Source organism: Nannospalax galili, unplaced genomic scaffold, assembly GCF_000622305.1.
Source record: "Nannospalax galili isolate Female #2095 unplaced genomic scaffold, S.galili_v1.0 scaffold25, whole genome shotgun sequence".
In the NCBI taxonomy this organism is placed as follows: domain Eukaryota; kingdom Metazoa; phylum Chordata; class Mammalia; order Rodentia; family Spalacidae; genus Nannospalax; species Nannospalax galili.
In genome coordinates this window covers 80,756-102,093 of record NW_008355642.1, presented here as the reverse complement: position 1 = coordinate 102,093, position 21,338 = coordinate 80,756, and the positions used below count along the sequence as shown (strand labels likewise).

Here is a 21,338-nt window from a genome sequence, read left to right as displayed (position 1 = left end):
GGTATCCCCCCCTTTTGTCTAAACCTATAAAAGGCTCCACTCTCCTTTACTCTGGGCTCTCAGCATGGATCCGTTGAGTTGGTGAGGTCTGAGAGCCCGAGCTTAAGCCTGAATAAACCATAAACCTTTGCTTTTGCATTTTGGTGTGTTGGGTTCTCGGTGGTCTGTTTGGGGTTCAGTGGATGGGGTACAACACTAACAACTGTCCTTAACTCTAGTTCTAGGGGATTTGACACCCTCTTCTGGCCTCTGTGGGCATTGCACACATGTGGTGCACTTACATACATGCAAGCAAAATACTCATACACATAAAATAAAAATAATAAATTTACCAAGGGATATCTGTCCACCAAAATGAGGATATTACAACAAGAATGAGGGAGACGAAGGTCAAGAAAATAGGGTTCAATAACAGGGTGACAGAAGGAATTTTCAAGATAAGAGAAAGGCAAATCAAAGGGCTATTACTATTATGTAAACTCCTCCATTTTGGTTGAACTGTGACAATTCCAGTAACTACAGTGATTTGGTTTCTAGAAGTAAATTAACTTGTTTCTCTAGATTCTTGACTGTCCTGTCCTGTGGACCCCAAGTAATAGCCATCCACAATCAAAGTTTATTGATCACCCAACATTGTTTAACTGACTACTCACTGGTTATCCTTAGCACTGTCCAACTGTGGGCCAAAAACGGAAACCCATGCAACTTCCTCCCCACACTCTTCCCTACTGTCTGCCCTATAACTACCCAGCTTGTAAGTGAATGGCAGGCTCTGGTTCTTACAGAGACTGCCTCTGTAGGTTTTTCCCCTAAATTAAGGCCTGCATGCTCTTAAGTTGCTCATTCCCTTGTCTATTTCTCCTTCCTGGTCTTTCAAGATAAGAGGTATTGATAAGGACTAAACCAATTCATATGTGTGCATAAGGACAAAAATTCCCATCATAGATTAAAAAAAATGAGACAGGGACTTGCTATATAGGCCACAGTGGCATTGAATTCACAATTCTCCTGCCTCAGCTGCCCAAGTGCTGGGATTATAGACATGTGCCACCACACCAGGGCATAGACATTTTTTAATAGTGATAAAAAATAAAGTTATAGATAGCACAGATGAGGTATTTGAACATACAGAGATGTACAATTTTTTTTGGTGAGACTCTTTGAGGATATGTAAGTGATAGATTCATAAAGGAAGTACTAAGGAGGGGCTGGAGAGATGGTTCAGTGGTTAAGAATAAGCACTGCTCTTCCAGAGGACTCAGGTTTCGGTCTCAGAACCCACATTGGATGGCTCACAATGGCTCTGTAGGATCTGTTGCTTCTGGCCTCGGAGGGTCTGAGGGTACCTGCACACACATGCACATACAGATACATTCACAAAATTAAAATAAAATTTTTAAAGAAAAGAAACTAGTAAAGAAAGAAATATTCAAATATGGCAAAACAAAAATCTTATAGGAAACATAGCAACACAGTACATGGTTAAATTCTCTGAACGATGTTCATGAAATCACAGTAATATAATCACTGAATTTGATTTTTATCAAAAACAGTGATCTAGTCACATATAGTAAGTGGCACATGCCTGTAATCTGTTATTCCTCTGAAGGCTAAGGCATAAGAATTGTAAGGTCAAGGCGAGCCTGGGCAAATAAACCAAATACTGTCTTGAAATAAAAATAAGTAAATAAATAAATAGAAAAGAGCTGGGGGATGTAGCTCAGAGGGGGAGCATTTGCCTAGTGTGCAAGGACCTGAGTTCAGTCTCCAGTACTGCAGAGCAAAACAAAAGACTGTGATCCAAATGTCTGAGAAGTAGGTTGCCAAGCAAGACACTCTCAAAGCAAAATATTCTGGACCAAAGGGCAATATATGTTTATGGCCCCATAAAACAGCCAAACTGTCACTTTCTGAAATAGGAAACTAGCAAATATTATTTTAAAAGGTAAAAAATAATACTATAGCAATATAAGTACTTTATGTAGAACCATAAGTATCTATAATTTCTTAAGGGAGTGAGAATCAGAAATGGAGAATGAGAGAGCAGACTTATTTTCACTATATTATTGTTTTAAATCCATGCAATACAGTATTAATAAGATTAAAAATTTAATTTTAAAATGAGTTACTCCCACAAACAATACATTTTGACATTTGGCTTAATTCTGAGATATGCTGTGAGCATGTTCTAACATAGGAATCATGATTTGGAGTTGGGGGGTTGAGTCTCTTACTCTGTAGCCACGGCTGACCTCAAACTCAGAGCAGCCCTTTTACCTCTGTTTCCCAAGTGCTGGGATTACAGATGTGAGCCACTATGTGCAGCAAGAAATTTCTTTGTTTTTTATTTTTATTTTTATTTTTTTTGGAGACAGGGTCTCACTATGTAGCCCTGGCTGGCCTAGAACTCACTACAGACTAGGATGGCTTTGAACTCACAGTGATCTACTTGCCTCTGTCTCTTGAGTGCTAGGATTAAAGGCCTGTGCCAGCATACCAGGCCCAAATCACAATTTTTAAGAAGCAAAAGTCCTCTTAAATATTTTGGCACACTTGCTAGGGACCTAATTCTTGAGGAATAAAGCAAAACCTCCCTGTCGGGCTTACTGATGTCTCTGATTTCACTGCATACCACAGGCTTCTTTGCTTAGGTATGCCTTGTCCTGTCTCCTGTTTTATCAAAGCTCCATCCTTGATGACCTCGGTTTGCAACCTTAGTCCCTCTGTAATCTCCTGGCTGGTTCCTCATCATTCAAGCCTCAGATTAAATGTCACTTCTACAAACAAGCTTTCCCTGACCATTAAATCTAAAGTTGGGCTCACCCTACACCATATTATTCTTTTGTGCACGGGCATGCTCCGACCTATACCTTATCACAATTTGGAAATCATAAACATAGTATGATGGACTTACACATAGTAAGTGCTTAATGATCATTTCTGAACAAATTCATTTTTATTAAGTGACAGCTGTATCTCTGACATAAACAATGGTATGTCTTTTTTTGTTTATTGTGATTTGAGACAGGGTCTCCCCGTAACTGTAGCTGGCCTGGAATTCACTATGTAGAGCAGGCTGGCCTCAATCTAAGGGAGATCTGCCTGCCTCTGCCTCTTGAGTACTGGGATTATTAAAGGTATGCGTTTCCTCACCTCTGGGGTAATTTTTGTTTTTGAGACAGTCTCTCCTACAGCTCACTACATAGCTAAGGTGGACCTTAAACTCCAGATCTTCCCACCTTCACGTCCCAAGTGCTGAGATTTGTAACCATGATGGCAAGAATGAAGATTCTCTAAAGAGATTATTTGTGCTCCTCCCTTTGGCTATCAGAGCATTGAAACACTGGTCCCTCAGGAATTGAAATTTCCCCCAAGAAATCTCGTGCTGGGAGGAGGCTAAAGCCGGGTTGCCAGCCAGGGGAGAAGTTTGCCTCCCAGGAAGAGATTTCATACAGTTCTGACAACTTATCAGATCACCTAGAAGGATGTACTAGAGCGCAGACTTCATAGGACTACTTAGTTATGCATGCATATTAAGTTCTATTTAAAACGAAACCTCTTGTCAGGGCCCTGAAAAAAAACAGACTTAGAGGCAGGCAACTGGGCCTTTTTCTCTTGTCAGTGTGGTTATTTTGAAATCTCTGTTCTCTGTTTTTCACTCTTCTCTTTCAGCGGGCACAACCCTTCAGGGGCAGTCCTAGTGTCCCTACCCAAGGGCACTGCTGTGGCTACAAGGCTTCAGGTCCCAGGCCTGAAGGAAGCCAGCATTGTCCCAGGTCCAGAACTGGTGACGACACTCTGAAGTTGAGGCAAAGAAAGGGTAAACTGGTCAGTGGGGATGGGGGAAGAAGCTCCCCAAGTGTCCAGGCCAGAAGAACAGCAACTGTCCACAGGGAAACCTACACAGGATGCAGGTGAGGCCTCAGGAGTCCTAGTTTCTGGTCATCTCAAGGACAAAATGAACCAGTCCATTAGGGCATCTGTGCTGGATAGCTTTAGTTAACTTGACACACCTGGGTAGAGGGAGCCTCAATTGGGGAATTTCCTACATTGGACTGGCCTGTGACCATGTTTGTTGGGTGTGTTCCTGATTGTTGAGTGGTGGGGGGGGGGGTCTAGCCCACAGGGGGGGGAGCCAGCCCAGGCCGGTAGGAGGGGAGCAAGTTTTGCTGTATTGTATAAGCAAGCAGGCTGAGTAGGGACCAGGGGAGCAAGCCAGTAGGCAGCATTCCTCCACAGTCTGTGCTTCAGCTCCTGCCTCCAGGTTCTTGCCCTGAGTTCCCACCTTGGGCTCACTCAGTGATAAACTGTGTCCAGGGAGATGTAAGATAAAATAAACCCTTTCCTTCCCATGTTGGTATGGGTCAGAATGTTTTGTCAGAGCAATTGAGAGCAAATTAGGACAATGTTTGAGGCATAGGTAGGGACGGCAGCTGGCTGTGCAGGTCTCCCTCTATGCCCTGCTAGTCTTCATAAATGAAGTGGCATCTTCTGTTTGTGGGCAGGCATGAAGTTCTCAGTTGATGAGAGAGTTGGGGATGTTGGTCCCCTTGTGGACTATTGTGGAGACAGGAAAATTGGTCATGCTGGGGCACGTGGTCCTACAGTGCTGCCAGCGATACCCTCAGTGGCCTGGTTGCTGCCTGCCTCTGCTTCCAATACAGTTGTCTCTGTAACTGGCTTACTGAATATAGGCTGAACTTAGTTGTTGAGGCTGCCAGGACCTAGGCTCTCACTCTTCCTCTTGGGTAATAGGATTGCAGGTGTGTGCTACCATGCCCAGTTGATAAGCTGTAATTTAAAAAATCATTACATTTGTTTGCACACATGTGTGGGTGTGTGCGTGTGTGCCACAGTGCATGTAACCACAGAGGTCAGAGGACAACTTGCTGGTGTTAGTTCTCTCCTTCCATCATGTGCATCCCAGGGCTCAAACTCAGGTCATCAGGGCTCAAACTCAGGTCATCAGGCTTGGCAGCTGGTGCCTTTACCTGCTGAGTCATCTTGTTGGCCCATGTTTGTTGTACGGTAGTAAAAATTAAAGAGCACTGAATAAAACCAAAATAATACAATTCAAACATTTCTGAAAATTTGAGGTCTTGTAAAACATCAAAGTTATGACACCTCATTTCCTGCAAGCACTAACCCTTTCCTTTACCAAAGCAATGCTTGGAATTTGTGCACTTAGTGGATAAAGGAAGCAATAGTCTGAATTTACTGTTTCCTTAAATCAACATTTTTATATTTGTAGTTTAGTTTTGATAATTTTTATGAACCAGGGGTTAATTAACATCACTGATTCATATTGGAGGCATACTCATATAATCAGGTAAATAATAAATGTCTTCCATACAAAATACAGGGCAATGAGTTAATTAAAGTGGTCTTATATTTGCTATAGTAGAATTAAATGCTTGATTTAGGTGACTTGTTCCATACTTGGCTGTATTTTAATTAAAGAGAGCATTTCATAGTATTTGATCTTTGTCACTGGAGCCTGAGAAGGGATATGAGGTAAAAATCACAAAGGTTTATTTTAATTATTTGGGAAGTACTATAGTGTAAAATGATTTGGAGTTGAATTTTCTCTAGGAGAATTTCATGAACAATCAGGATTTTTTTAAATCTTAAAATTCTAGTCTTGTAGAATGAGCTCAGATCCCCTTACCATAGTACTTAGCCCACTAGGAGTACTAGGTTCTCTGATGACCCAAGTAGTGTACAGCCAGTTATTATTTCTTACAGTCTAGTACAACAATTCCTAGAGTCAGGAGTGGTGGCACGACCTATAATCCTAACACTCAGGAGGTGGAGGCAGGAGGAGGATCAGTTCAAAATCATTCTCAGTTACAGTGAGATCTATAGGCCAGCCTGGGCTACATGAGACTTTGTTTTAAAACAAGACAAGAATAACAGAACAAATAAAACTCCAATGACAAAAAAATCCCTCCGAACCCAATCAAACAAAATTTTAGTTTTTTATTTATATAGTGAAGGATTTTTTTTTCTTAAATTAAGGCTAAGAGTTTGAGCTCATTTATTTTAGCTGATTGCTTCTACTATTTCATCTCTTTTTTTCCCCCTTTGAATCTCGATTTTGTTAGGGTTCTTGTGCATTGCTGGGTAAATCAATCCATCACTGTAATCTTAAAGAAATTCAGAGGACTGAGGCTATACCTTGGTGGTTAAGGTGTTGCCTAGCATGTGTAAAACCCTGGTTTTGATCCTTGGCAATACCTGAAACCATTCTCTATATGGTTCTCAAAAACCCAACTCCATTGTAGTATATTTTAACTCAGGCCTTGACTTGTGTAACTAGAAATAATCATTTTGCTGTTCCTAAAAGCCAAACAATCACATTTATATTTGGAGTGGAGGGAAAGATCCACAAAGCAGATTTTTAAAAAATATATATTTTTGTTTTATGTACATGAGTGTATTGCCTGCATGTAGATAGGTGCACCTGTGTCTTGCAATGCCTTTGGAAGTCAGAAGAAGGTGTTAGATCCCTTGGAACTAGAGTTACAGACACTTGTTAGCTGCCATGTGGGTGCTGGAAATGGAACCAAGTTGTCTTCAAGAGCAGTCAGCATCTCTCCAGCCTCCACAAAGCGCATTTTAAAAACAAGCATTTTATAGCTTCAAACTTTTCAGCTTTAATAATACATTTACTACAGTAATACTGAAAAGATATACTGAAGTTTTGATGAATGATAGAAAATTAAAAATTATATCTAAAGGCACCTCTATGATTGAGTAATATACTGTGTTTAAAAGATGAAGATGGGGCTGGAGAGATGGCTCAGCAGTTAAGAGCACTGACTGCTCTTGCAGAGGACCCAGGTTCAATTCCCGGCACCCACATGGTGGCTATGAACCATCCTTAACTCCAGTTCCAGAGGAATCCAACGCTCTCTTCTGACCTCTGCTGGCATTGCATGACACGGGCACACTCACATACATGCAGGCAATACACTCACTCATACACATAAAATAAAAATAATATTTTTTTAAAAAAGATGAAGATGAAACATTTCTGGTTTATCAGTGTTTAAAAATTGTTTGGGGGGGGGCTGGAGAGATGGCTCAGTTGTTAAGAGCACTGGCTGTTCTTGCAGAGGACCTGGGTTCAAATCCCAGCACCTACAAGGCTGTTAACAACCATCCATAACTCCAGTTCCAGAGGGAACTGATACCCTCTTCTGACCTCTGTAGGCATTGCACAGCATGGGTGCATTTACATACATGCAGGCAATACACTCATACACAAAAATAAAAATAAAATATTTTTAAAAATTATTTTGTTACTGCTTTATAGCATAATGTAGATACAGATACTTTATCTTTGTAAAACCCACAATGGCTTAAAAGTACTTAATGATTTAAGTGTGCTACTACTGAACTATATACCAGCCCTTAATGATGCTCATTCAATAAATATTCATTATGATTGGAGTACCTGGAAAATTACTCAGTCCTGGGAATTAGAGATGATTTAGACATGTTCTGTAGTTTTTAGGATTTTAAAGTTCAGAGAAGAAAAACATAGAAGTAAATTAAGCACCAAGATTTAGGAAAAACATCTCAAGCAATGGCTCAGCAGTTAAGAGCAGTGGCTGCTCTTATAGAGGACCCGGGTTCAGTTCCCAACACCCACATGGTAGCTCACGACCGTTGGTAACTCCATTTTGGGGGGATCTAACACCCTCTTCTGGCCTCTGCAGGCATTTCGTGCACAGGTGTACTTAATAAAATGCAGTCAGAACACTCACATACATAAAATTTAAAAAGAATTATAATTAAAAAGGCAGTCCATTTTGGGGACTCCTCTTTGTGGCAGGGAGTTGGTTTTTATACTTAATAAAATCTTGCTTGCTTGCCCTTCAAAAAAAATTATTAAAAAAAGCCAGGTATCATGGTGTAATCCTGGCACCAGGCTGGGCTACTTAGCAAGTCCTAGTGTGAAAAAGGTTACAGTCCTTGTGAAAAATAATGGTTATTCTTCATTTAACCAGAGTGCTAGCAAAAAGACTGTGTAAGAAAGCACAGGAGCTACACAGCTAAAAAACAAAAATAATTTTTTTTATGGGAGATCAGAACTTTTCTCAAGCAAAAGCTTAATAACCAAGACAGCATGCTGCACACACAATCTGTTTCCCCCTCTCTTTTTTTCAGTTTACTCAAAGGTGAACAGATCTTTTGCGCTTCATCAATACTATACCAAATACCTATTGCAAAGAAGAAAATCTAGCCTTTTTTTTAGCATGTGTCTCTGTGTGGTATAAATACACACACACACACACACACACACACACGTTTTTGAGGTATCATGCTGGACCACAGAATCTTTAGAAAAAGACACAAAAATTTCTAAACTAGAAAAAATGGCTCTCCTTTAGCAAAAACCATATCCTTTCATATTAAAATTATATCTTATTTTTCTTACATACTTTACATAGTTGTTATCTTGAACTTTAGAGTTTTATTCAATTATAATAGTTAGAATTTTAATTCCTAACAACTGTGAACCAGTGTCCTGTAGATTGCCATTGTTTTACAACTGTTCTTTAGAAATATGTTTCCACAGCCAGGTGGGATGGCACATCTTTAATCTCAGAACACCGAAGGCACGAGGATCAGTTAAAGGTCATCCTTTGTCAGTTTGAGACCAGCTTGGGCTACATGAGATCACATTTTAAGAAAAAAAAACAACTAAAATATTTGTCTTATTTCATTTTTTAAACAATATTTTTTATGATTTTAAGACATGTTGGATGTGAAACTTGTGTATATGTAATACTATGTTAGTAGGCATGTTTATTTTATTCAGACCAATAATTTTACTCAAATCACATAAACTTGGGTCAGTTAGATGGCTCACTTGGTCTTCTGCTACTAAGCCTGACAAGTGAGTTCATTCCCCAGAATCGATGTGGTGGAAGGGAAGAACGGACTTCTACAAACTGTCCTCTGGCTTCCACATGTGCACTGTGGTATGGGCACCATCCCCCATAAAGAAATAAAATGTAGTAAAATCACACAAACTTTAAAAATACAAGTTTTACTTATTTGTGAGTGATTTTAGTCAATTTTGTATCCTATAAACAAAATACAAACACTTGTATGGAACATGAACATACATGTTGACATAACACACAGGTATACATGTATATATAAAATACAAAAATAAAGATGGTATATATGTATGTGTGTGTGTGTTTAACTTAAGAACCTTCAAGAATGAGGTTATAACATAGTGGTAGACTTTTGCCTAGTATGTACAAAGCTCTAGGTTTGATCCCCAGCACTGCAAAGATAAACAGGTAAATAGTTTCCATATCACAGAGTGGTACGTGGTTACAATTCTAGCACTGAGGAGGTTGAGGCAGGAATATTATGCGTTCTAGACCAGGTTATCCAGAACCAAACAGCATAGTCCCTGGTTCAAAAAACAAGAGCAGTGGTAGGGTGCTTGACAGTCATTCAAGGCCCTGGATCCATCCTCAAAAAAGCAAGCCAAACCAAAACCAAACAAACAAGCAACCCCGCTCCATCAAGTCATTGAACAGATGTGAAAACTCACAGCATGGAGGTGTAGCATAGGGGAAGAATACTTGCTTATCATGGTTAAAGACTTGGTTTGATTCCCATCACTGTAGAACAACCAACCAAACCTCAATTATTTACCCAGATGGTCAGATCCAACAGAGACAGTGGCTTCAAGAATTCACATATATAGCACACGCCTTTAATTCCAGCACTCTGGAGACTAAGGCAGGAGAATCACCAATTTCATGCCTATCTTTGCTAAATACCAAGACCTCTCTCTCTCTCTCTCTCTCTCTCTCTCTCTCTCTCTCTCTCCTTATCTCTCTTTCTTCCTATTCAACTTTTATTTAAACTTTATTTAAACTGAATTGATCATAGGTAGAGCCATTAAAACAATATTGCATCAGGTTTTATCTAGGGCAGAAAACTAATACTTTAGGTCCTTTGTCTCTAAAATTTTAAATTCTGTTAACAGTTCACACTACAGAAGACCCAAGTTCAGTTACCAGAACTCACTTATGGTGGCTCACAACCACCTGTTAATTCCAGTTCTAGGGTATCTGATGCCTCTGGCCTCTGAGCACAACGTGCCCACATTAAGACACACATACATATGTATAACTAAAAATTTTAAAAATCTTTTAAAAATACTTTAATTTTTATTCTCCATCCCTCTGATTTCTTCTCCCTTAAATTTGCACTTTGAAAGCAATGGGCTTTTTCTTTAAAAAAAATTACATGAAAATTGGAGTAGAGTAGCAAAACAAACCAATTATTACACTCTAAATATAAACCAAAACTTTAAATCACAAGCATACTTAAATGTTTCATACTATGTAAAAAAAAATCCAGAGGCTTCTCTGCCCTTTATTACAGAACCAGACCTTTGAAGTCTGCCTGAAGGTGCCTGAATCTAGCCTGTTTGGTGGTAAATGAATGGAACTAGAAATTTATACTAAATGAAGTGACACAGACTCAGAAAAACAAATGACGTTTTCCTTCATTTGTGGATCCTAGCACCGAATCTTTATATACAAGTATTCCAGTTACTACTCATCAAAGAAACTTCTTTTGCAACAGAGATGATTACAATTCTACAACTAGTCACACACAGATATTGTGAATTGCCCAAGCCTCAGTGACACATCTGCAATGCAACCTCTACATCTAAGGCTCACCGAACATAGAACAAGGGGTAAAGAGGACACTAATGCATCTCTCAATTCTCATCAATGAAGTTCCCTCATGTAATAGAGATCCAGGAACACAAAAGGTTACAAATGAACAAAGCACGGGGAAAGTAAGAGTCTGGAGAGAATGGGTCAGTGGATAGGACTCTTATATTAAAATCTACCCAGGGCTCAGGGACCATTTCTGAAGAGGGGGCTGAAAGATTTTAAGAGCCAGGGAGGAGGTGCTGACCATATGGAAGAGTCTTACAAGCTCCTGGGACCTTGTTCATATGAACCTACAGCAATGATGTCAGCATGTGTAAGATCTATGCAAACTCAAGCAGACAAAATCCCAGTATAGAACTGTGGAAATGGGCAACAAGTCCCAAACTTAGGGATTACCTTGCATTGAGGGATGTCTGGGGACGGGACACTAACGACACAATAGGCTGTAATACAAATGACAGAATGTATGAATTCTAATGGGGGGGGGGGGCGGGGGTATGGAGAAGGGGGTATAGAGATGATTAAAACCGATTAAGATGTTCCATATGAAATGCAAAAAAAATTGAAAAATGTTTATAAAAAATCTATAAAACACAGCAAATAGAAAATGAAGTATAAAGAGAGGAAAAAAAAAAAGTAACAACCAAAAAATCCAAGCCACTTAAAAATGCCTGCTTAGCAAAAGGTTTACTATTTGCAAATGGGGCTTAGCAAAAGGTTTACTTAACAAAAGGTTTAGCAAAAGGTTTACTATTTGCAAATGGGGCTGTAGGTCATATTTGTCTGACAATATTTGGAGCCATCTGCACAAAAAATCTTGATATCATGGTTAACTCCTTAGAAAAGGAGTGAAAACCTGTCCCTGTGAGACTGATTACAAGTGGATACTCTAAATTCAATCATTACACAATTGATTTTAAAAAATCAGTATTTCAAGCCAGGCCTTTAATCCCAGCACTTGGGAGGCAGAGGCAGGTGGATCTTTGTGGGTTCGAGGCCAGCCTGATCCAGTGAGTTCCAGGGCAGCTGGGGCTACAAGGAGACTGTCTCAAAAAGACAAAAAAAAAAAAAAATCAATATTTCGTTCCAGGTTCTAGTGATCATTTCAGCTGCACATATACTAAATTTAGAATGAAGGTGATTTAAGACTAGTTTGTTTATTTTTGAGACAGGCCCAGGCTGAGATACAAATCTTGATAATATTTCCTCAGCTTTAGTCCTAAATGCTAGGATTACACGTGCAAGCTATGACCACTCTCAGCATATTCTGGGGTTTAAAACTGCATTTTTTGTTTTTTTGAGATATGTTTTCCCTGCTGCAGACCATGGCCACAGCTGGTCTAGAACTCGCAATGTAGACCAGGCTGGCCTCACCCTCACAAAGATCCACGTGCCTCGGCCTCCAGAGAGCTGGCATTATTTATTTTGAAACTCACAGTCTCACCAAGTACCTCTGGCTGCCTCAAACTCACAGGAATCCTCCTGCCACAAACTGCTGGATTACAGGGATTACAGGTGTGGATTGTCACATTCAGTGCACTTCAAAGACATGGCAGATTTTGTGTGAGAAAAGTTGTTCTTTCGTAAACGGAAGGGATGTACATGAGCTGGGAGATCAGTGCACACTTAAGGAGACACTGAAATCTGAAACTTACCAGGGAAAGATTTGTGCTACCCAACCAATGTCAACCCTATGCTTAGCGAGAATAAGGTACTGAGGTTTCTGTTTAAGCTATTAGTACAAAAGAAAGCCATTACACTTGGCAATTTCCCTCATTCTTTTCTGGCTGTAGAACATTCTAACAGTGTAAAACGGTGTCATCAACCTGTATCGGAGGCATTCAGAGCTAGCCTGGGACGCCAGCGGCTCGCAGGCACAGCGTAGACCTCAGACTGAGGAGAAGATGCCCAGGAAGAGACCTAGACACACAGTTCCGGCCCTCCCCCGGGCGCAGCACACACTTGAAAACCTTCCCCCAACTTCCGCTTCCGTCGCCCCGCCCCCGCTCCTGGCTTCCTCGAGGCCTCAGTTCCGTCACATCCGGCTCGAGCGATTCGGAGTTTGGAACACAGGCGATGAAGTCTGCGTTTGTGACGGTAGGGACGACCAGTTTCGACGACCTCATCCTGTGTGTGTCGGCGCGCGAAAACCTCCAAGTGAGTTGGGCTGGGCTCTCGCCCGGCGCGGTGGTCCGGGAGAGGAAGTGTCACTGCTCCTATGAAGCGGCGGCTGCCTCGCCCGTGCCCTCTCACGCCCCTCGCGCTCGCGGCCGCCGCTGCGTCCCCGCCCTACACAGTGTCTTCTAGAAGGTCCCTCAGCGCCTCCTTCCGGAGGCGTCTTTCACGTTCCCCGCCTTTGCTCCCCAAGGGGCTCCACTCCGCCCCGCCCCCGTCCTTGGGTGCTGGGATCGCTGGCTGCTCCTTTGGCCCGAGCGCTGAATGAGCGCCTCTTCCGCCTGCCGTGCCTCTAGCCTGGGCGACGGGACTTTGCGCCAGCTCAGCCCGCTGCGCCCGGGAGCCTGTCCGGTACGACCACGCCGGACCTGTGGCGTCCTCCGCCACGTGGCGCCAGCGGCGTCCGCTCTGGCTGGCCGTTTTCTGGCTTCACGTGTAGGACAGGATCAGACTTGGCCTTTGGTTGTTCCCTAGTTGGCGACAAGTCTTTTCAAGGTCATGTCTGTCTCCCCCACACTGAGACCGGGGGCCTAGTGAGGTTCCTAGGCTCTGTCCGGATGTGGAGAAGAGGGTTAGTTTTCGAACTAACTGAAGTGGGCAGCAGGTAGGTGGGGGCTCGCGGGCGCGATCCGAGCGGCAGCTCTGAGTTTGGGCACAGCTCTTCTTCCAAGCACTCAATTAAAAGGGCCGCTTTTACTTATTTCCTGTTTTAGATCTTCAGGAGTCTCGGTTACAACCGACTTGTCCTCCAGATTGGTAGAGGAAAGGTGGTCCCAGAGCCGTTCAGTACTGAGTCATTCACTCTGGATGTTTACAGATATAAGGAATCTCTGAAAGAAGACCTCCAGCAAGCAGATCTCGTCATCAGTCATGCAGGTACAGTGTTGAGAGAATCTCGGGGTTCCACTTTGAGAAGTAACCCATACTTTCACCTTTTCAGCGGAAATTCTGCAGGTCTGGAGATGTAACTCAATGGTACACTTACCAGGCATGGGAAGTCCCTGGGTTTAAGCCTTAACACCACAAAAAAGAAAACACCAGGTGCTGGGGCGCAAGGCTGTAATTCCAGCATTTGGGAGGGGTGGGCAATGGTGTTCCAGGCCAGCCTTTGCCACAATGCCATATCTCAACCAGCAAAACCCAAACTCTGAATACATAGAATGAATTTTCTGTAGCCCATGACGAACAGTCATTGGACTTACTGGAATATAGAACTGTAGTGGAGGGAATTTAGTCTTTCTGGGTGAAAGGATAATTTTAACCCCGTTTTACCTAAGAAACCCCAAACGCAAAGGTTCAAAATAATGTACACAGTGGCGTTTCTAACAAATTGTAAATTTGAAATCAGTATTTGGGCTTAGATCTAAAGGATTATTGAGCCTTTTCAGTGGTCTGATTGGTTTTGGGGAAACTGGCATTGAAAGTCTTTTTAAAAACATTTCTGTTGAGTATGGCAAATAAAATATTCCTTATATTTAAAAAATTATGTTTATAAATTCCATTTTATATTTAGAGGCATAATTGGTATACTTATAAAATATTTTGATGTATTTATATTTATAATTTTAGTTATTTGTAGCTCTTCAGAGAATCATCCTGATCAAGTTATTGAGACTTCAGTTCTTTTAGAAAAATAATTTTGAGGAGAAGTGCAATATTGACTTCTATGGATGTCTGTGGGGTGTTAGTATTTAAGAAGTCTAGTTTGCAGAGAGAAAATTAAACAATACAATTTACTAATAGATTGGTGATTAAAAATGCTTAGCATAGTAATGATCATACAGCATATTGGGTGTCTGTATGTGTATGTGTATATATGGCATTATATTTATGTAGCCCAGAACTTTAGGCACTGCTCAAATTCTATGAGTATAACTCATTTAGTTCTCTGAAACCTGTGAACTAACTTACTAGCATCTCTATCTTATAGATGAAGAAACTGAGGCACATGGACATTAAGCAATTTATGGTTACTTATAAAAGACAGATTATAGTCTGGTTCTAGACTCCGTGTTCTTAACTACTACCCCAGCATATGACATCCAGAAAGGATTTTTTTATACTTTTAACAGTCCTAAATACTATTAAAATATCTAGGAGATTTTTTTTTAACATCAGCTTATTTATGTGCATATATATGCTTTTGTGCCACAGCATGTATGTGATGGTCAGAGGACAATTTGTGGGAGTGGATTCTTTTCATCATGGGGGTTCCAGACATCCATCTCAGATTGTCAGGCTTCGTGGCAAGTGCCTTTACATGCTGAGCCATCTTAGTAGCCTTCTAGGTGATTATAGATTGCAAAGTTGAACAGGTCAGTCCATAGGGACATAAGGACTTACTTTCCCTGTAATAGTGACTGCTGCTGTTCAAGGCTGGCTCTTTTAAGACCTTTTAAAAAGTTAGTACATTTATTTATTTACTTTGCATGTGTTGTCCTTTGACTTCTAGCATACAACGTGGCACATAAAAACCACACAAAGTTCTCTACCTCTCCCATATGGGTTTGAGTATGGAACTCAGGCTTGAGGGCAAGAGCCCTTACCTGCTGATCTATCTTGAAGGCCTGAAAACTTAAATAAAAAAAAAAAAAACCCAAACCACACAAAAAACAATTATGGGGTTGGGGGGGGGGGGAGAGTGTGTTTGTATCCTGTGGTAGTACATGTTTGAGTGCATATGTGCATGAGTATGTGGAAGCTACAGGTGGACAGCTGTTGTCTTGGATTGCTTTCCACCTTATTTTTTTTGAGATGTAACTGAACGTGAAGCTTATCAGTTCAGCTAGGCTGGCTTACCAATGAGTCCCAGGGATTTGCCTGTCTCCTCTTATTACCCCCTCAGCTGGGATTACAGACTTGGGCCACTGCACTCAGCTTTTAATGTAGGTCCTGGGAATCCAAACTTGGGTACTCATAGACGTGCTTTTTCCATTTTCGCTTCCATAAAACTGAAGTACAGCAGTCCCTTGTTATCCACTAGGGATTGAGTGGAGAATACCACAATCTGGGATGCTCAAGGCCTTTACTTAAAATTGCCTATTTTCATGCAGCCTGTTCATATTCTCCTGTGTACACTTAAATCATTTCTAGATTACTTAGAATACTTAGTGAAAATTATACTGTATAGTTCAGGGAATAATGACGGAGTCTACATGTTCAGTACACGTGACATGTTTTTTGTTTTAAGTATTTTCATTGCTCTGTTGATTGAATCTTAGAATGCACAACCTGAGGATTGAGAGGGCTGAGTATATGCTTTCACATCTAGTATGTTGAGTCTTACTTGGATTCAGGACCAAGCCCAAGGCATATTAGAGACCCGATAGTATAGTACTTAATTATAGGCCGTGATGTCATTGACAGTGAAAAAATAAAAGATGAAATAATTTCGTTCTGTTATGTTTTGTTTTTCCCAAAAGAGAAAACATTAGTACATTGTAAGGGATAGCCTGCAACACAGTAACAAGATTGGTAGCAGTAGCTGAAATGATCTTTCTTTAAAGTTTGGTTTATAACATTTATTAGCATGGTGGCTCTTGTAATCTCAGCACTCCGGAGGCAAATACAGGAACATAATGAGTTCAAGGTCACCCTAGGCTATATAGCAAGTTTCTGGCAAGATTGGACTACAGAGTGAGACTGTCTTAAAAAATATAACCCCCCCAAACATACAAACAAAACCCCAAGAAACAAAAACGCTTATTAGAGAGTAATTGGTATACTTTTTCTTTTTTTGGATAGAGTCTCACTGTGTAGCTCAGGTTGACTTCCAACTCATGATCCTTCTGCCTCAACCTCCCATGTGCTTGGATTCAGACATCTGCTACCAGAATTGGCTTACACTTGTCATTTTGAATGTATAATTGAAAGGTTTGGTTTATACAGTTTTATTGATTAGTTTAACTTTAAAATTAAAAATATACAGATATAGAGTACCCTAACTTTTAAAAATATGAATTATTAGTGGGACTGGACAGATTACTCAGTGGTTAAGAGCACTGACTGCTCTTGCAGAGGATCTGGGTTCAGTTCCCAGCACTTGCATGGAGGTTAACAACCACAACCGTCTGTAACTCCAGTTTCAGGGAATCTGACACCCTCTTCTGACTTTGGAGGGCATTGCACGACATGGGTGCACTTACCTGCGTGCAGGCAATACACTCATGCACATAAAATAAAAATAAAATAATTTAAAGATATGAATTAAAAGCTTGGATTTATTTTTATAGGTGCTGGAAGCTGTTTGGAGACTCTGGAAAAAGGCAAACCACTTGTAGTAGTTGTAAATGAAAAGTTGATGAACAATCATCAGTTGGAATTAGCAAAGCAGCTATACAAAGAAGGGTATCTTTTCTACTGTACCTGCAGGTATACTAGCAACTGATTGACTATCTGGCTTCTTGCTTACTTTCCTCCCTAGCTCCACCCACCTACCTAATCTTTTGACTTCTACCTTTTCTCATTTTTCAGATAATTTTTATTTTAAACCTGTAAAGCTCTCATTTGTGTCTCACTTTGACTTTGTGTTGTATTTTTTTCTGTACCCATGGCCATTTCTTTGTATGTGAATTTGAACGTGTGAATGTGCATGCCTATGGGCGTGCAAGTTTCTGAGAATCTTAAATTTTTACTTCATTGTCTAGATTTTCAGTATTCAGAGAAGGTATTTGCTCATTTTAGTTAAATATTTATTTAGTTATTTTGATAGTTCCATGTATATGTGTGTATAATGAGCTTGTCAGTTAAGGTTTTGCCTTATTAAATCCACCAGAATTCCTAAATTAGTTATATTCAGCTGTTCATTTATACCTAATAGGAAATGGACACTGTCGTGTTTGGGAAACAGTGATAAGCATTGCATTGACTACATAATGGTAGAATTTCACAGGGCGAATGAAATATGCTACAAATCAAATAAGACAGGGTGGGGCAATAGCTGGGGTGAAGACTAATTTAGGTGGAATGCTTGACGAAGGACCTGGTGTTTGAGGTGAGACTTGAATTATGAGGACCAGTCATTGGAAGTTTAAGAGACCAAGGAAATACAGTTAGAAAAGCCCTAACTTAGGGAATGAACGTGTGTTGAGAAACAGGGAAGGTTAATATGGCAGGAGCACAGTGAGCAAGGGAGAGTTGTAGTATGAGGCTGGGAGGACATAGCTCATGTAAGAGTTCTGATTCTATGCTGTTTAGTGAGATGCCAGTGGGGCACTCTAAGCAAAGGAATGTGTGGTAAGGAATATTGCTTTTTCAGAAGCATATTAGGATCCAGTAGGAACTGATGAGCATTGCAATAGAAGCTTGAAGGAAAATACTATTTTTCAGTTAGTTCTTTAGGACACTAAAACTATACCAAAGGGTCAGGTCAGTAATTCCCAGTTGCTTGATTTTAAAGTCTTTTTTTTTTTTTAATTTGATATTTTTAAAAAGTAAATAACCTCTTAGAGGAATTAAATTGTATCTAAGTATTTGTATCTTATAGCATGTTATGGTTAGAAAATGATAAGCATTTCTTTTGATATTTTTTCTGTTTCTTACCTGCCAGGCCTTTTCTAGGCACTTGGTATATACACACATCGGTGAACAAAGCTTCATGTTCCCATTGGGAGGATATAGATTCATTGACTATTCCTGGAATATAATTGTTGATGTGCTCATCCGTATAATGATGGAGGAAAGGGAATATAGTCTTGGTACTGTGAGTCATAAAAGCTAGAAATACGCATGTTTCAAATAATGAGTATATCTACCCTTGCTTGGGTAGATGATACTGTTGAAGTTGACATTTTTAAAAGAGGAATAGGTTTCATCTTCTTAACTTCTGTATGCACAAATTTATGTTTTTAGGGACTATTGAAGTATTTCCATTCAAAATATTAAGTCAGCTTTTTCTCTCTTTTTCTACGATAGGGTCTCATGTAGCCCAGCTGGCTCTGGTCTTGAACCTCTGATCTTTCTGCCTCAGTCTCTGAGTGCTGTGATTATGGGTGTGGGCCATCATCTTTGATTTTATGCTACACATTATAATACATTATATGCTATACATATATACACCTGCCCAATCAACTTTGATTTTATGCTATACATCATAAAAAACATTGAATTTTGTCCTAGCTTTTTATGGAGGCTGAAACAGAACTTGTAAAAATCATGCCCCCTCCCTTTTTAAAATTACATTTATTTCTGTGTGTGGTGTGTGTCCAACACACCCATATAGAGGTCAGAAAAGTACTTGGAAGAGTTACTTCTTGGGTCCCAGGGATAAAAGTCAGGTCCTCAGGCTTGGTAGCAGTCATCTTTACTATCTGAGACTCCCAGCTTTCCTTTTTAAATTTTTTTTTCTACAGATTTAGAAGTTTTGTTAATATTTAGAAAAGTCACACACATGAAGGTATTAAGAAGCAATAATTGGTTATATATTTGTTTTAGCTAATCTGTTTTCCTTAAACCTAGATTGGATGGTGGTATGCCTATTCCAGTTTATTTTAGGTGACCGATTTAATTGAATTTTTGAGGTAATAGTTTTATGCTGTTATTTAGAGCCTTATTTCCAATGTGTATCTTGATTATATACTGATTAATTAAATATTAATTCGCAGTAGTAATCTGTAAAGTATTTCACAGTCTAAATGCACGATCTGTCTCGTGGTCATACTAGCTTACTTGTTGACACGTATTACTTTTGGTTTCATTTCTATTTTCATAAATTTGTTTCATTTATCTGTATGGTCCTATTAAAAAGTAATATGAATACATTTCTGTGAAATGACATTTCTAAAATACTTCATTTGGCTCAAGAGAAAAATGTCCTTTGAATTCTGATATTTTATAGTATTCCTTGTAGTGGCAATAGTAATCTTAGTATATATACCCTATAACATTAAAATATATAAAAATTTGTAGTTCGTTCATCAAGTGGGCAGCAGGTAAGTTATGGACTTTTCTCCCATGTTACCTGATATTTTTCTTCTTTTGTTTTAGCACGCTTCCTGGGCTGTTACAGTCAATGGACTTACCAACACTGAAATGTTATCCTCCTGGCCAGCCAGAAAAATTTTCCGCATTTTTGGATAAAGTTGTTGGATTACAAAAATAAACGTTAAACTCTCGATATTAAAAAAAAAAAATCCCTAAATCAAGTTCATGGAATGTGATTAAGTTAAAGTAAATCTATGGCATGTATTTATAGAATAATATAAATTAATACATTTCCCAGATCCATAGATTGTATAAGCAGTTTTGTGGTATGAAAATTGTAGTTGGGTCTAAATTCTAATTTTACTTTAGTAATCCTAGGAAATTTCATTTTTCTCCTAAAATCTCAAATGGGTTTTTGATTGTAAAAGAAAAAGTAAGAAATTTAAAATTATTGATAAGAATCATAAATATCATAAATATAATTAGATGATGCTTAGAATAAAAAATGAAGCACAACTTCTAAAATTCTTTTTGTATCGGAATCATTAGGTTTATAAAAAAGAGACAGTTTTTTATTTTTAAGCATAAGGGATTTCTGTTATGGGGAAAAAAAAATCTCAATAGTTATCTGAAAAAGATTATCAAAATAATTGATCTGTTGTACTTGGAGTACTACATTTATCCTGAAGAATAAAGTAGATAATGTTCACTTTTTTTGTTTTTATTTGGGGGTGTGGTTTGAGACAGGGTCTCCCTGAAGCCACAGCCTGCCTGGAACTCTATGTAGACCAGGCTGGCCTGGATCCCACAGAGATCCACCTTCTTTGCCTTCGGAGTCCTGGGATTAAAGACTTGTACCATCATGCCCAGCTCACTTTGTTTTCCTGAGACTTGGTCTTTTCACAGAAGGCCAGGCTGTCTTGAACTTCTGAACCTCTCCTGCTTCAGCCTCCTGAATCCTGGGATTATAGGCATGTACCAGCATGCCTGGTGATACTTCCTCTAAAATACAAGTAGAGGGTAAGGGGAGATGGCTTAGTGGGCAAAGCTTGCTGCAGATGGAGGATCTGACTCTGTGTATCTAGAGTGAGCATAAAGCCAGGCATGGTAGTGCACATGTGTAATCCCAATGCGCCTATGATGAGAAGGGAGGTGGAGATAGCAGAATCCCTGGTATACATATCACTGAGCAACAAAAAGAGTGACCCTGTCTCAAACAAGGTGGAAAGTAAGGACTGACATGTGAAGTTGTTCTTAGATCTCCACACTCATGTGCCATCCTCTATACAGATCCACAAAGCTACATCCCCTTGCCACTTAAATTTTGTGTTTTTTTTTTTTGACAGGATCTCCCTAGTTCCAGCCTACCTGGAAGTTATGGGTAGCCTCAGTCTCACAGAGACAACACCTTCCTCTTCCTCCCCAAGGGCTGGGATTAAAGGCTAAAGGCACTCTTGCCACTTAAGTTTTAAGTGTGCCCTTAGGTGCTGGAGAGTGCTGGTTAAGAGAGCTTAT

At 39.9% G+C, this 21,338-nt stretch overlaps 1 protein-coding gene across 7 annotated transcripts in view; it reads left to right on the top strand.

Moving 5' to 3' along the window:
* Window positions 1–12,737: 12,737 nt before the first annotated feature.
* Alg13 (ALG13 UDP-N-acetylglucosaminyltransferase subunit) overlaps window positions 12,738–21,338 on the top strand; it is a 77,643-nt gene continuing 69,042 nt past the window's right edge. For 2 of the 7 annotated variants that reach the window (XR_003847031.1, XR_003847032.1), the window contains exons 1-3: window positions 12,738–12,884; window positions 13,616–13,778; window positions 17,135–17,273. Coding sequence is in view for 2 of the 7 variants with exons in the window: in XM_029556024.1 (XP_029411884.1) it covers window positions 12,804–12,884; window positions 13,616–13,778; window positions 17,135–17,273; window positions 19,887–20,001 (498 nt within the window). In the remaining 5 variants the exon portion in view is untranslated. Of the gene's footprint in view, window positions 12,885–13,090; window positions 13,507–13,615; window positions 13,779–17,134; window positions 17,274–19,358; window positions 19,421–19,886; window positions 20,533–21,338 lie in introns of those variants that run through there. The other 5 variants (XM_029556025.1, XM_029556024.1, XM_029556023.1 and 2 more) reach the window with 5 other exon arrangements.